This window comes from Bidens hawaiensis, unplaced genomic scaffold (assembly GCF_021521415.1).
Source record: "Bidens hawaiensis isolate Kalapana, Puna unplaced genomic scaffold, B.hawaiensis_p1.1 tig00024821_1, whole genome shotgun sequence".
In the NCBI taxonomy this organism is placed as follows: Eukaryota; Viridiplantae; Streptophyta; class Magnoliopsida; order Asterales; family Asteraceae; genus Bidens; species Bidens hawaiensis.
This window is the reverse complement of record NW_027493932.1, coordinates 148,572-164,175: the sequence shown is the minus strand read 5'-3', so window position 1 is coordinate 164,175 and position 15,604 is coordinate 148,572. Positions and strand designations below refer to the sequence as shown.

The 15,604-nt window shown below is 31.7% G+C and overlaps 2 protein-coding genes and 1 non-coding gene across 11 annotated transcripts; 2 read left to right on the top strand and 1 right to left on the bottom strand.

The window, feature by feature from the left end:
- The first annotated feature begins 736 nt into the window (after positions 1-736).
- Positions 737-4,634, top strand: LOC143570090 (uncharacterized). Of its 9 annotated transcripts, none has more exons than XM_077055835.1 (7): positions 737-876; positions 1,229-1,308; positions 1,389-1,433; positions 1,510-1,586; positions 1,704-1,750; positions 1,892-1,961; positions 4,124-4,634. In XM_077055835.1, the coding sequence occupies exons 2-7, from the start codon at positions 1,292-1,294 to the stop codon at positions 4,252-4,254; spliced, it is 387 nt and encodes a 128-aa protein (XP_076911950.1). In that variant the 5' UTR covers positions 737-876; positions 1,229-1,291; the 3' UTR covers positions 4,255-4,634. The 9 variants fall into 9 exon arrangements, 7 of the variants coding, with proteins under 7 accessions (XP_076911950.1, XP_076911949.1, XP_076911951.1 ...); XM_077055834.1 differs by having other exon boundaries at positions 737-990; positions 1,202-1,308; XR_013141865.1 differs by lacking the exon at positions 4,124-4,634 and having other exon boundaries at positions 737-990; positions 1,202-1,308; positions 1,510-1,594; positions 1,892-2,024.
- An 8,595-nt stretch (positions 4,635-13,229) lies between these two features.
- Positions 13,230-13,301, bottom strand: TRNAM-CAU (transfer RNA methionine (anticodon CAU)). Its single transcript has one exon. It is a non-coding gene; the product is annotated as a tRNA-Met (tRNA).
- Positions 13,302-13,548: 247 nt separating this feature from the next.
- LOC143570089 (ubiquitin-conjugating enzyme E2 28) lies at positions 13,549-14,992 on the top strand. Its single transcript, XM_077055829.1, has 4 exons — positions 13,549-13,694; positions 13,970-14,097; positions 14,177-14,281; positions 14,831-14,992. The coding sequence occupies exons 1-4, from the start codon at positions 13,625-13,627 to the stop codon at positions 14,972-14,974; spliced, it is 447 nt and encodes a 148-aa protein (XP_076911944.1). The 5' UTR covers positions 13,549-13,624; the 3' UTR covers positions 14,975-14,992.
- The last annotated feature ends 612 nt before the right edge of the window (positions 14,993-15,604 follow it).

The following is a 15,604-nucleotide window of genomic DNA, read 5'->3' as shown; positions in this document are numbered from 1 at the left end:
TTGAAACATGTTGGCAAGGAATCTTTTTCTGGAGGATCTTTGTCATTTGCTTAGCACCACTATTTTCTATTGTGATAAGGTCATTGCGGTCTCTTTTTTTAACAATTAAACGTAAATATATCTTATCAAATATGAATCAAGTTGTACATTGTGTTATTTCATAATTGATCTTGGATTGATCATACTAACAAAGATATTCTTGCTTAAGCATCCCCGCCATGTTGATATTCCACTTATGGGTTTTGTGATTTTATTAATTATTTATTAATAGTTACAAACTTGATATTTTTGTGCTCTTACAAATGTGATGATATATCATTATTTTTATGTATATGCATAAATTAGCAACACTTCCGTATAGTGGTTTTTGTGTGAATTTGAAATGAGCTTCTATTTGAGTTTTTGAGTTTCAACGACTCCGGCCATTGAAAAATTACTTGCTCAAAGCCCCACCTATGATTATACACACATAAATGGAATAAATGCAATGATATCCTACTAAACTATTAAAACAAATGAGATTGCCTCCACATGACCACTCTCTATTGGACATTTCTCTTTCTTTCCAAATATATTTTACACTTCTCTAATTTTCTTAACAATTAAATAAATTTAAAATAAATTCAATCTATCTATATTATTAAAACAATAATTTGTTCCATATATATCAAGCTTTCAAAAATAAATTAATATTACATTCAATCGGTGGATCCGTTTTATGCATTGTAACCCTAAATTTAATCTCTTTCTCTCCCTCTCACTGTCACCTAAATCTCACAAGCCATCGGTTTCCCTAAATTTCATCTCTTTATACACCGCCATCATCGTCTCCTCTATCAAATCAGAAACGAATTCTTCTTCAAACAAGCACGCAAGGTATGACTGAACCAATATCAAACACATACCTCACTATCGGCAAGTAAAGTCAACCCTAATTTCATTCTGGCCGCCCAAAATCCAATCGATTCCGCGGTCGTTGTTCTCTCTAAGGTATCAGGTTTGTGAACATTGTCTCTATCGTTTGTTAATCAAAGTTTTATTTTATTATTTAGGTTTAATCTATTTAGTTTGAATTCAATTTATGGTTTTGTTTAGGCTTAAAACGTGATATGCAGTTTTTAATTAGTATACATCTGTTTGTGATGTTGTTTAATTATTTCATTATATTCACCATTTTGGTCACACTCATATTGGTGTTTAGATCATACTTTTGTTTGGTAGATGACAGAGAGGTGGGAAGATCCAGAAGGTGATTTTAGTTTCTTAAAAGAAATTTATATTTGGATTGATAATGCCTAACTGCAGAAGGTGAATATGTTTACTTAGAATATATATTTTTGATCCAGAAGGTGTTGTAACATTAGGTTGGTTTGGTGGTTTATGATCAGGTCATATGGTGCAACTCCGGAATACACTATTTGTCACATTACATGGTACTAATTTTATTATTCTTAAGTTTTTGTTAATTCGTTTATTTATCTTTTCTTTTTTGTTTTCACATGTGCAAAGTGGAAGCTCTTTTCTACCAGTTTACAAAAACTATCAGGTCATTTGGAAACACCTCAAGTTTTGGAATATTATAACAAGTAACCAAGTAATCTCTTTTAATCTTTGATTTTTTTAGTATTTGAAGAACTTATGTGTTTTTTGCCATTAAAGGATATTTTGAGTCATTTGATTCAACTTATGTTTAACATATGCAGGTTTGGAGGAGAGACAAAGATTTATGAAGGTTATCTTAGCTCAACAGGTTAGATTTTACAATTGTCCTTTTGACTCTCAGCTTCTGTCACCATCTTCAGTAACATGGTGGGGGGTAATTACATACATTTATGATTTTCTATGCTTTGCATTTAAATATTTTTCTATGTTTAACCTTGTAAAACTTCAGGTTTTAACCTTGAACGTTCCTCAACGACATTATCAATCCAAGCTTATTCATGTACGTTATCTACAAAGTGGTAATAGGTTATTACTAATAGCATTCATGTTGATTTGAAAATCATTGTATCTTTTGTTAATCTACTGCCAATTATTTTATTCATTATTTGTGTGAATTATTTATTAGTTTGATAATGTTATATAGATTGCTAATTTTACAGTACGTCTGCACTTGAGAGAGTAGTTAAAACTTGGACAACTTGATGAAGATGGTATGTTTGTAATTACATGCATGCTAAATTAATCACTTAGCAGTTTAATTTCACTTATATATGCATTTTTCCACATGTTTTTTGGATGAAGATTAAATGCCCGTAGGATTATTAAGCTACTATTGCTAACGGTAATGGGTTAATGGGGTAAGAACATAACGGGTTAACATATGGGTAATAGGACAAAACGGATTATAGATTAACGGGTTACTAATTTTCACTTTCATTTTATTAACGCCATGTTATATTTTAGGTTGACAAAATGATTTGGAAATTGGGCAGACGTTGCAGGCGGATCATAATACGCGCTAAAGATTTATATTAATGCTTTTTGGAATAAAGTGTTTCCATTAATTTATATCAGAATACCATGTTTCTGTTATTTCAGTTTACTATGCTTATTTGTGTTACACTGGTCTTTTTGCCAAACCTTGAGATTATGCATGCAACGGTTTAAACAGTTCCAAAGTAGTTACCGCAAGTACACTGGTTCTTGGCATGCTTACAACTGTTTTATCGATTTTATATTCAGCTCTCCATGCCGGTTCTTTAACAACATTCTTATCGCTTCCATCTTCTCCAAAAGCAGGTAAAACATGTACACTTTATCATGTACATTACTTAATTTTGTTTCAAATTGGATTCATGAACTTTAGGTTGACAAACTGAACGGGTTGGTGGGTTTGGGTGATGAGTTCAGAACCGGTTCAGATGTAAGCAAAATGAGTTCGAGTCAAAATGGGCCATTTAGAAAAGGTATTAGTTTGGTTCGGAACGAAACATGCCTTTTTTAAAAGTATCAAATTGGTTTTTGTCAAAGCGTTAGGGGCGGTTGTAAAAAGGATTCAGTTGGTTCGGTTTGGGTCAAAACAGTAAGTTGGTTTGGTTTGGGTCAGTACAATCTCTTTAAAGAAGTATTAATTTAGTTCGGGTCAAAATGGGCCCAAATTAAAAAAAACATACTTTAGTTCAGGCAAAAATGGGACAATTTAAAAAAGTATCAATTTTTATTCGGTCAAAGCGTGTTGTTTTTAAAAGAATCAGTTTGGATTGGGCTGAAATATGTTATAGCCAAAATGGAGTCGGTATCATCAACGCCTTGTGCTATGTGATGATGATCATATCATTATGGAAAAAAGAGGCTTGATCTTGGAGGCCTATTTAGACAAGTGAGCTGTTGTACCAAAGCTATCAACAATTTTATTGGGTGTTCTTAATATGTAAATTGAATAATACACCATAGTACATATAGCATGCTGATTGCAAGTTTCAAGTTAGACATAATTGTTCTATTAGCATTTGCTGTTACTGCATTTTAGATTTAGCCCTGACCCTATAAGACCTAATCTTCTTAAACCATTAACCCTAAACAACTTATCCCTGCTAACTTTCTAGGGTGTTTAATTCTCGTCTCAATCTTCTCGGTGCTCTTGTAATATGCATTTATCATGTTAATAATTTTTTTTCCAATGTGTATAAAGCATATTTTGAAGTGATGGTATGAAAAGTTGAAGCTAAAGCACATAGTCCAACGTTCTATTATTGCTTTTGTAAGTACCTTTGTTTATTTGTGATGATATTTAAGTTACACAATTTTTATTCGTTTATTATTTGGTGTAGATATTGGCTATTTTGATAGGATGTATAACATTAATGAAGCAGTTGATATGCATGTTTGATGCACCACTCTACTTCTCCGATCTTCACTGATAGCTTAGCTGCTTGATTCATTTTGTTTTTCTATTTTTATTCTACCATTTCCTTGCTAATTAACTAGAAATTTAATAATCACAGAATATCATAGAATCAGAATATTATAGAATCGCATTACAAGTTAAATATGCCATTTAATTACTTGAACAATACTATTTATGTTGTCTACAATTCATATGCTTTAAAAAATCATTCTAATGGTTTTAAGTTTTAGATTCCTTAGTATTCTGAGTTTTTTTTTACTCGTGATTGGTTAGGTTTGCATTCTACATTGGTTGTGATGGAGCGGGCCTATGACATGACCATGTGCTACTTCCACGCGACGTCGGTGAAGTTGAGTTTTCAGAAATGTTGGCTTCTAATGGGTCGTTGGGTTAGATGGACGTGACATCGATTCGGGAAAAAAAGCCATAAGAGGTACACATTTACACACTTTTGAACTAAAGCCGTGTCGATTTAAGGTGAAACACAACTTGAACAAGAAACCGAAACCCAAATGCCAAAATGGAGCTTACTGGTAATATGAATGGTCGCGACAGCTAGGTGCATTAAATATTTCTTTTTAATTTATTTTTTTGTTTTTCGTGTATTTATCTTAGAAACAATTACAAGATTTGATGTTTACTAGGATAATAATGTAGATATGATTATGTTCATTTTGTTTGGCGTTTTTTGTTTTTTTATTTGTTGTATTTGATAGTTTTCATAACCATCCTAACTAAATTGTTTCTAAGAATATAATTTTTTAGTTTTACAAATTCATGGAGGATGGCATGGAAAATTTACTCAAGATATGAATTTATAGTCATATTCAAGTTCTCTTTAAATTTTCATTTGTTTTGTTACAACGTATAAAATACTGAATAATGAATAGTTGAAAATTCATAAACCAATGTATTAAAATTTTACTTTATCCTGCATATATTTTGGTTACCATATCCCTTTGTAACAGAAAGTCAGAAAGACAGAATCTCACATATTAATGCTTTATCAGTAATACTTTTCATCGTTTTATGTTTGTTTTATTGTTGGGGCTCATTTTTTGTTAACTTAAAAGTTTGTACTATTGTTTGACACATTTTTTTTTTATTTTGTTAATAATGATGAGAAATACATTTTTTTTTCTTCATATTATTATGTAAAATACCCGTGCACCGGGTGGGTACAAGTATAACGCCTTGAGATAAGAAAATTCTGTTTAAGTTTAAGAGAAGATGGTTTCCCGTTGTAGTTTGTTTTGCAATAACCATCAACAAAAGTTAAGGCCAGTCTCTAACAAGAGTTATCATATACTACATGGTTTTTACACGTGACCTATGTAGCCTTATCAATAGTAAGACAAACATAAAATGCTAATTTGTATAAGCAACGTAAAGTTACAAACAAAACAACAAATATAGTTTTGCATTCGTTATTACTTACACATTCTAATTATTACTTTTTTATTTTTTATTTACACGTTTTTTTGTTACATTAATTCTATAACAAGGTAACTGAATTCAGGTTTATGTTGGTAAGGCTAGGCTTGTATTCCAAAGTATGATATTTATCTTGGCGAGAACATGGTGTTGATTGTTATGAAGGCTTCACTAAGATTAAAAGAAACTTCCATTTAAATTGAAAAGAATGTAGTTTCTAGCTGCAATTTGTTTTGCAATGATTATTAATAAAAGTCAAGATCAGTCTCTAGCAGGATGTCACGCGGGAGTTGACATATACCTGAGAGACGCTTTATCAAGAGTTAAGAGTGTTAAAATACTTATATTAGACATGGAAGGTAAACTTACAAATAAAACAACAAATAAGGTTTATAAGGAAGTATTTTGTAGTTTATGAAGTTTATATTTTTAACTTTTGATTATGTTTCTAAATATTGCACTTTGAATGTTATTTTGGTTTAACTTTATGTTTGACAATCATTTTTTTTCGTACCAGTCTTATTTGCAACTAAATATCATGTTGTCGTCCCAAAAAAACATATTACAAATTATGTTGTCCTTTCATATTAAACGTGTTTGTTAGACGATTTCTATATTTCCACCCGTGTCATACACGGGTCAATAACCTAGTGATTCTATAATAATAACTAAATAACTTTTGGTGTCGTATGATATCCGACTATCCGGTAAGAATTTCTCCATTTGTCACCGTCACATTCATTCTTAACATATCTTTTTTAAAATATTCTTATTTTTATATATAAATTAGTTTTTATCTCTCGTATTACGGGGGTTGTTTTTCATTATTCGTTTATAATATTTATATATTTTTTGGATTTTAATTTTTTAGGGTTAACGTAAAAAACAATAGTTTTGTGAGAAGCATAAGAATAGATGTAAACCCTTGGATTTAGGATCTAGTGGTTGAGTTTTGTAGTTTCTAAAAGTTGTATAGTGTATGTCCTATTTACATGGTATAGTGTCATATTTAATTGGTGTACTTTATTTTAAAATTAAAACATTCTCACACTTCTCACAAAACAATTGTTTTTTATTTGAACTCTTTTCTATTGTACAAAAGTTAATAATATACTTGATATTTGATGATGAAAGAGTTTCACAAATAAATGAGATGTTATAACCCGGTTTAAAAGCTATTTGGGTTTGGTGAGACTCATGACTCGCTTATTTTTTATACTATAAAATTGTTTTCCAATTATAAATAATATATATCTTTTTAAGAAAATCAAATATTATTTTTTAATATATCCCTATAAAATAGGTGTAACACCCCGTAACCGCAGCGGAAACGTAAACGAGATGCAACATACACTTCTGATATCAACAGCGTTACTTATAAAGAAAACACCACTACATTAATTCATATCATATTACATTGTTCCCAATTTAGTTATCGTCTAGGCGACAGCACATAAGTTTTACCAATAGTACATTAACATATTTAATACAAAATGATCACTAAGCTTCCACAAAAGCACGCATCATCAAGCATGTAGCACTTATTCCAGTTTGGGAGTACCTAGAAAGCATGTAAAGAAAACGGGTCAACTACGAATAGTTGGTGAGTTTCACTAATTTAAACAACTGTGATAAATCATTATAATAATCATATATTAGCGATGTAATTATACTTCTACGGACATCTAGGGACACTGTTAACCCAGTACAGTACCCATTCTGGGGGGCAATGTTAACCCGGAAACACTTCTAGGGACCTCTGGGGACACTGTTAACCCAGTACAGTACTCATTCCGGGGGCAATGTTAACCCAGAAACACTTCTAGGGACATCTGGGGGCACTGTTAACCCAGTACTGTACCCATTCCATACGATTCCCGTACAATCAAATATTTATAAATACACGCAATTCCATGTGTTCAATATGTACTTAAACTTTTCAATAATAACATGCTTTCCGCCCCGGGAAAATATTTAAAAAAACAATTCAGAAAAAGGGGCTCGTGAAACTCACCTTATCGCAAGCAGTAACTCAGTACGTGAGCTATTAATCCGGATCTGTAATACGATCCCTAAATTCGTTACTATACATTCACTATTTATATAATTTTAATCGTGTTAACAGGTACATCTGGGGATACTGTTAACCCAGTACTGTACCTGTTCTGGGGGCAATGTTAACCCAGAAACACTTCTCAGGACTCAGATCGTGATATCGTTTAGAGTTCATTAGTCAAAATTACTACTAGTCGTTTTTCCGTTTTGCGTGCCTAGCACGGTTATCCGTTTTTACGTTTCAAAAATGAGTTTGGTCGCACACGACCCGAAAATAGTTGTTGACTGATAATCTAAGTAAAGTTGTGAATTTAGAGCTCGGCTTAAACGCCCCGATTGGCCGCGGGACCCGTTTCCGTCTTTGGCGTACCGGAAACTGTTAAATCGGTTAAAATTACTCAAATCATCCGAATTATTTTCGGATGATTTATTTTTACTTGTTTAACTCAATTATATGAAAGTAGTCCATTTTTAGGGTTTTTATACACCAGTCAGCTCACTTAGGCGAACTTTACCGGTTTACGCGTTTTAAGCTTTAAAAGTTTGTTTTTAACTTTTTTTAGCACAAATAATTATCCGTTTAATCTCGGATCTTGAAATTTTGCATAAATCACTTTTTGACCGTGAGGATTTTTATAAAAATATTTCCATAATTGATTTTTATATTTAAAATTTATTTATCTATTTTTAAACATCATTTAAACACTAAATATGTCGTAAATACCAAACGATCTTATAAAAATCCCAAATTTTTCCTGGATGACCCCTGCCATCCACATAGTCCCCTGTAATTTTTCCAGAACCAAAATCTCATTTTACATGCCATTTTCACTAAAACCGAGCTAGAAAACCCTAGAACTCGTTTAACCGAAAAGCCTACTTAGACTTATCCAACTGACCTCAAATTTTGTGTGTGACTTATGCATGTTATAAAAAGCTTATCTGGAATTTTCCAGAATTTTTCATGATATGTAACTATTTTTCACCATTTTTGGCCAAAACCGAGCATTAAATTCACCAAATATTCATCCTTTGTCCAAAAATTACCAAAAATTCACAGAACTCATAATTTCATATATCTAACACCTCTGTAAAATTTCATGACCTAACTCTAAACGAGTCACAATCTGTCCAAAACTTAATCATCACACAAAAACCGAACTACCTTGTGTTTCTAGCTTCAAATCGCAAGGATCTCGCTTTCTAGCCTTTGCTATCAAATAGATACAACACCTACAAGCACAATAACACCACACCAAGCAAGTTACACCCACAATCAAGCCATTTCTTTCATGGTTTCGGTTATGGTTCAAAAACAAAGATTTAACTGTAAAAATTCGTTTTTGGTTCGTTTAACTCCTTTCTTGGACCAAGATCCCTTGTATAACCCGTATACATCACTTGATCATGCAAGAATCGGTTTTCATCTTTGAAACCTCATTTTCTTGCAAATACACTCAAGAAACGAACATAAACACGTACATAACACGATCATTACCTTGTTTTCTTGCTAAAAATTCTCGGTTTTGGATCATAAAGTTGAGAGAGATTGATGGATGTTGGCTAGGGTTTACAAAAAAAATGATAAAGCAAAGGGGGTTACACCCCTTTGTTGCGTCCGGAAGTGAGAGGGAGGTGGGGTGGGACCCACCTCTCCATTTTTAGCCACACAATTGGATATCGGAGATCTGGATAATGTTTTGGATAATCTGGTTCAGTTCGTTTTTCGGTTAAATGTTTAATTCGGCTTAAAATGAAGCTAAAACGGTCGTTTTTCGGCTTAAAAATGAAATTTATATAAAACCGATTTAAAAACTTCGAAAACTTAAACCATGACTTTCATTAACTTAAAACATCATATTATTAATAATTGTGCATCTTTTTCGGCTTGATCGATCGTCTCTTGCTCGGTTTGGTATTAAAGGTTTCGTTTAACGTACCGACGTACCGTTAAATCGGAAATTCTTTTCCGTGCTTTAATTCACTTATCCCGAAGCTTTAATACTTCGTAAACATCACAAAATATCATATATCCCGTCTATAATGTAATCCTCGATTCATTCGGGCTTCAATAACCGTTAATCGGTTAATCGTATTTCCAATGCGATTAACTGTATAATCGAGTATAATTCGTACTGTGAATCATACATACCCGTATAAACACATTATAATTCATATATTCAGTATTTATATAACACATAAATAGTATATACCGGTTAGGGTATATATCTTTTTTAAAATAAATCGTATATTAATTTTTAGTATATCCCTACTTTAAGGGATTTTTATATAAAATATTTGGTGAGATTAGTTTTTAATTTAATGAGATGTTATAACTCGTTTAAGAAATATATGGGTTTGATGCAACCCGTACCCGTGAATTCGGGTCAAATGCATGAGAAGTATTCATTTAAAAATTAAGCAAATCTTGTGACTTAAAAAAAAAGAGGGAGGACCACATCGCTACACGTAAGATTTTTATAATTTCGTTTATATATATTATTATAGATAGATATAATTATGTCAAACTTTCAAATTTGAAATTGCATTTCAAAATTCGTTTTCCTTGAATTTTAGTGAAAATTTAATCATGTCAAACTTTTTATTTTTGGAATTTCACAATTCAAAATTTTCAAACCTCATGATCAAACCTAAATTCAATTTTCATCAATAAATCATGTGCTTTTTAAAAAGAATTTTCTAAATAAACTTATCAAATCCAATAAATTTAAAAAAAAAACCTTCATTTAAATTGAATTTTTTTAAATATAAATGCTATATTTTTATAAATTGAATTTTCTAAATAAACTTACTTTTTACTTACAAGCTTTTATTAAGTCTTCTAATATCATCAAACTTTTAATTAATCTCATATAATAAACGGGGAAACTAATATATCTACCTATTCTTATAAAGTTAAATAATTGTGGACGTTTGTCATCTTTTGATTAATTTTTATAATTTTTTTTCTTCTAAAACTAAAATCTTAATTGGCCTAATATATGCAATAGATCAATAATAATTCACTTTTCTTTTATATTAAATTTATACATTTTTATAAAAATAAATATTAACATATTAACTTAATGTATATTCCAAAATACTTGTTGAAATCCAAAAATCAACAAGAAACCATGTTTCTCAAATATTGGAAAGAATATAATTTCAAAGTTATCATTAACATATTGTACAATATATATTGTAGAAAATTGTAAAGAAAAACAAAACTCGAATATGTTTTCATTCTACAAACTAATTTTTTTAATCATTAAATTATAAATATATCCTTAAAAGTCGATCCATTTTTTTAAAATGAATCAATTTATCTATTATTATTATTGTAAAATGTCATATAAATTTATAAATTATAAATATATGCTTTAAAATTATCAATTATTTTTCGGTTAATTTGGTAAACTATATGTGTGTGTGTGTGTGTTAAAATGTAATGACATTGTATACGAATCACTTTCTGACATAACAAAGTTTATCATATTTAATTTCTTAGTTTTTTTATCAAGTATTGTTTTGGTTTTTTATGGAACTTAAATTTGATTTATGAGTCAAAAGTTGGTAAATAGATTGTTTGGTACAAGTTAACTACATTTTGATCAAAATTTGTTATGGGTCAAAAATGGGATATCTTTGAGTATTTTTAAAGTTTGAGAATGCAAATATATTTATCGTCATATTTGTTATGGGTTCAAAGTGTTGACTTGAAAATGTCAACGGATGAAAGTTAGAATTTTAAACATGATTCGGGTTTCAAATTTATTTTCAAATGCATTTTTGAAAATATTCAAAAGGTTCGAGATTTGACAAATAAACTATTTTTCCCTCGACTATTAAAATACTAGAAAAGATCGCGAACACTTTTGACATGTCATCCACATGTCTATCAATGTTTCTAACTTTTATCAAATTTGAAATATTTATGTCAAAATTAACTTTTCCCTTTAATAGTGATCGGAACATTGCATGGGAATCATGTCATGAAAACTATGCTCAAATGAAACAAAATATTCACAAAACTGAATGGGTTATCATGTTATTTTTTATGTTGTCATTATGGAAAAGTCGAGAAGCCTCCTGAAATATCAAAATCTTTTTCATGGTGTAGCTCAGAAAAACATAGTTCTTGAAAAACATTCGTCGTTACAATTTAATGTTCTCCTTTCCTTCGATGGGTGATAAATTGATAAATAGATCAATAAAGATAACGCTCCTTCTGAATTTAGGCTGAGCGGTTAAAGCTACTATCGTATGAGAAGTCTTATTTCCGAAATTAGTTCATAACCAAAATTCTTTCAATTATACATTTATAATACTGAGAATGAAATTTTCAATAAAAAGAAATATTCTTGGGTACGTTTTTTCACGTGCATTTTATTTATTCAGTTCATTTAGAAAAATGAAGGGCAGGTGGTCCCGCAGGTAACGAAGTTCAAGTATTTAGGATCATTTGTACAGAGCGAAGGGGAATTAGACAGTGATGTGACCCACCGAGTTCAGGTAGGATGGTGTAGATGGAAAGCAGCCACAGGTATATTGTGCGACAAGAGTTTCCCGACTAAACTAAAGGGAAAATTCTATAGGGTGGCAGTTAGACCTGCAATGCTATATGGAACAGATTGTTGGGCCATCAAGAAGGCACAAGTGCGGAAGATGGAGGTAGCAGAAATGAGAATGCTACGTTGGATGTGTGGGCACACAAGGCTAGACCGAATAAGAAACGTTGTGTTTCGCGAGAGATTAGGGGTGGCGAACATAGCAGACAAGATAAGAGAGTGGAGACTGAGATGGTTTGGACATGTAAAGAGAAGACAGACGACGAATCCTGTTAGATCCGTAGAAAACATTACTATAGAGGGGAGGAGGGGTAGAGGACGACCGAAATTGACTTGGGATGAGAGGATTAGGCATGATTTGATAGACCTAAACCTCTCCGAGGACATGGTTGAGGATAGGAATTCGTGGAGAAGTAGAATTAAAGTTAAGGATTTTTAGAGAGAATTGAATACCTTAGGGCTTAGACTTTACTTATTTAGGTCACATACCATAATGGTATTTCCATTACATATATTATTATTATTATTATTATTATTATTATTATTATTATTATTATTAGCTTTTATATAGCTGTTAAACTGTGAACTTATTATTAATATTATTATAATTAGTAGTAGTTTTTATATAACTGTTAAACTTTGATTTTCTTTATTTTGCTTCATACACAAGTACTTAGAGCCGAGGGTCTCTCTGGAAGCCACCTCTTTATTCCTTTGGATAGAGGTACGGTGTGCCTACATCCCACCCTCCCCAGACCCTACTTATAGCTTTGCTGTCGGTGGGATTTCACTGGGCATGATTGATTGATTGATTGATTTAGAAAAATATTTTATGATTTAAATAAAATCAATTTATGTACAGATAGTATAAATACAAGCAAATATGTAATACATTTTTTCATATACACTATATAATTATTTGTTTTACTTATAATTTTATAATTTGAATGGTCTCGTATGTGACACGGACTCTAAAACTAGTTTAGTAATAAAACAACATACTTGCACCAAAAAAAAAAATCTCTTTATAGGTGAAAAAATGAATAAACATGCTAAAAAGTGTTAAAATGATTCGGTAGTTAAGTAGATTGGTTCTCGTGAGAGGATATAATTATTATTTTCACTAAAATCATAAAATCACGTGCTTCATCAGGTTAAAGAAAACGAGATACATATGGCTGTCAAATACGTATCCTGTTTTTTCTTTTATTTTTCCATAAATTAAAGACCAACCAAGGTGCCTCACTCATTGTTTCTCAAAAATGAATCAACACAAGTTGGTTTTTAACTAAATAAAAAAAAAAAAAATTGGAAGCCACTCTTATCAGAGCCAGGTTTCGATCCTGGGACCTGTGGGTTATGGGCCCACCACGCTTCCGCTGCGCCACTCTGATTTGGTAATATAAGCTAAAGTTAAAAGTCTTATGACGATGGATAGCCGACACAGAAGAGAAAAAAGAATAATATAATAATAATAATAAATGAATGAATGATGAATATAAATAATAATAATATTATTAGTTCCTCCGAATTTTGAGAAAGAAGAAAAAAAGACGACTACTGATTATTTTCAGAGGTGAGAGAGGATCTTTCTTCGAGGTAATCGTCACATATTCCTCCTTCTTCATTTTATTATTATTCATGTATATGTATATCTGATATATATATATATGTATCCATGTCATGATTTAATAATAATAAGGATATATAAACGTTGATGGCTTCCAAACGGATCTTGAAAGAACTCAAGGATCTCCAGAAAGATCCTCCTACCTCTTGCAGCGCAGGTATCGTATTTGCTTCCCATCGTCACATTTGCTCATTTTCTTATAAAAAAATGATTAATTGATTGATTTCATTTGTGGGTTCGTGAGATTTGTTTGAAAGATGATCAGATCAGATCTCTATGTTTTAGTATCGATTTTGACCTTAGATTGACTAATGGATGAATCTTGAATGTTGGGTTCATTTTGTGCATTATGTTGTTTATTATTATCGGTCGAGTTCGTTAATTGTTTGTTAATTGTTTTACTCGCTCTATTAATTGTAAGTGTGATTTTAGGTCCCGTGGCGGAAGACATGTTTCACTGGCAAGCTACGATTATGGGGCCTCCCGATAGCCCGTATTCGGGTGGTGTTTTTCTTGTTACTATCCATTTTCCTCCGGATTATCCGTTTAAGCCACCTAAGGTACATCATACATCATAGTTCATACGCGGGTGTTCTATTGCTTATTAAGGTTTAAACATTTGTGTTTGTTTTCGTGTAGGTGGCTTTCAGAACAAAGGTTTTTCACCCGAACATTAACAGCAACGGCAGCATCTGTCTTGATATCTTGAAGGAACAATGGAGTCCGGCTTTAACTATTTCCAAGGTTGATGTTCTAGTATTTGACTATACCCGTACACGATACGACACGAATAGGAAACGTGTATACTTGTACACGACATGAAAACTTATCGTGTACCTCTATCCCGAACACTGTGCATGTATCCCAAACACGAACACGATCCTGTTACTACCTGGTATACACGATAAGAACTGGTTAGAAACACATATTTCACAACTGGTTTAGTGAAACAAAAGTCGGAGAGGGAATGTTCGTGAGTGGTGACGGCTGAGAAACAGAGAATGAGAATGTTTTAGAAATTTATGGATTAGGATAACTTATAATTATAAAGATCTAATCAGGTATTTAACATGTATTTAACGACACGAAAATTAACAGGTAAATTCGTGTCTACCGTTTTAGTACACGAAACCTGTTAAGGCAAGGCCTTACCTGTTACCTGTTAAAGTCGTGTAAGTATGTATTCGTGTATAAATTGTCGGCCCTAATTTGACTATTTGATTTAAACAGTTAACAGCCATGATTATTTGGTTAGTTACATATGACATGACAGATTTAGCTTTTGTTTTTTAGGTTTTGCTATCTATTTGCTCTTTGTTGACCGACCCGAACCCAGATGACCCGCTTGTGCCCGAGATTGCTCACATGTACAAGACGGATAGGAGCAAGTACGAGACAACTGCACGAAGCTGGACCCAAAAGTATGCAATGGGTTAGTTACTGTTTTTTTTTTTGGTTATTTCTATGAAGAAAAAGATATATATGTAATGAATGAAAATGTGTGAATTATGTTTTCGTGTATTGTAATTTGTAAGGCGGGGTTTAGAAGGGAAAAGGTAAGAATTATGCCCATCCTAAAAGACACTTTTTATTTGTTTTGCTTTCTTAAACAATCTACGCTTGTTCTATTTGCACTTCTCGTGTCCTTTGCTCTCTTAAATGTGCACATCTTGACATAAATATTGCGTTTAATTAACCAGACCCAGTCTAAGATAATCCGATTTATATGAATTAGTTGAAATTACAATATCTAATATTAGCTTGTCCATGTTAGTCTTAATCTAAGGGATTAAGAGCTAACATTATGATGTAAGATAGTGCTAATCATGGGCTTGTAACCGATGGGACTTGTGGAGCCCCGATCAGTTTGAATCCCGTTTTGTCTAACCTGGTTTGATGGAGTAAAACAACCAACGTACAATAACTAAGTAGTCGTAAATTGTGTAATGAAAATAAGGATTCTAGATGATTAAAACAAAGTTATTGTTTTTTTAAAACTGTTTTGAGATGTAAAAACTTCAAAAGAGTTGCAGGGTCAAGATGATTAAATCAAAAATAATTAGAACT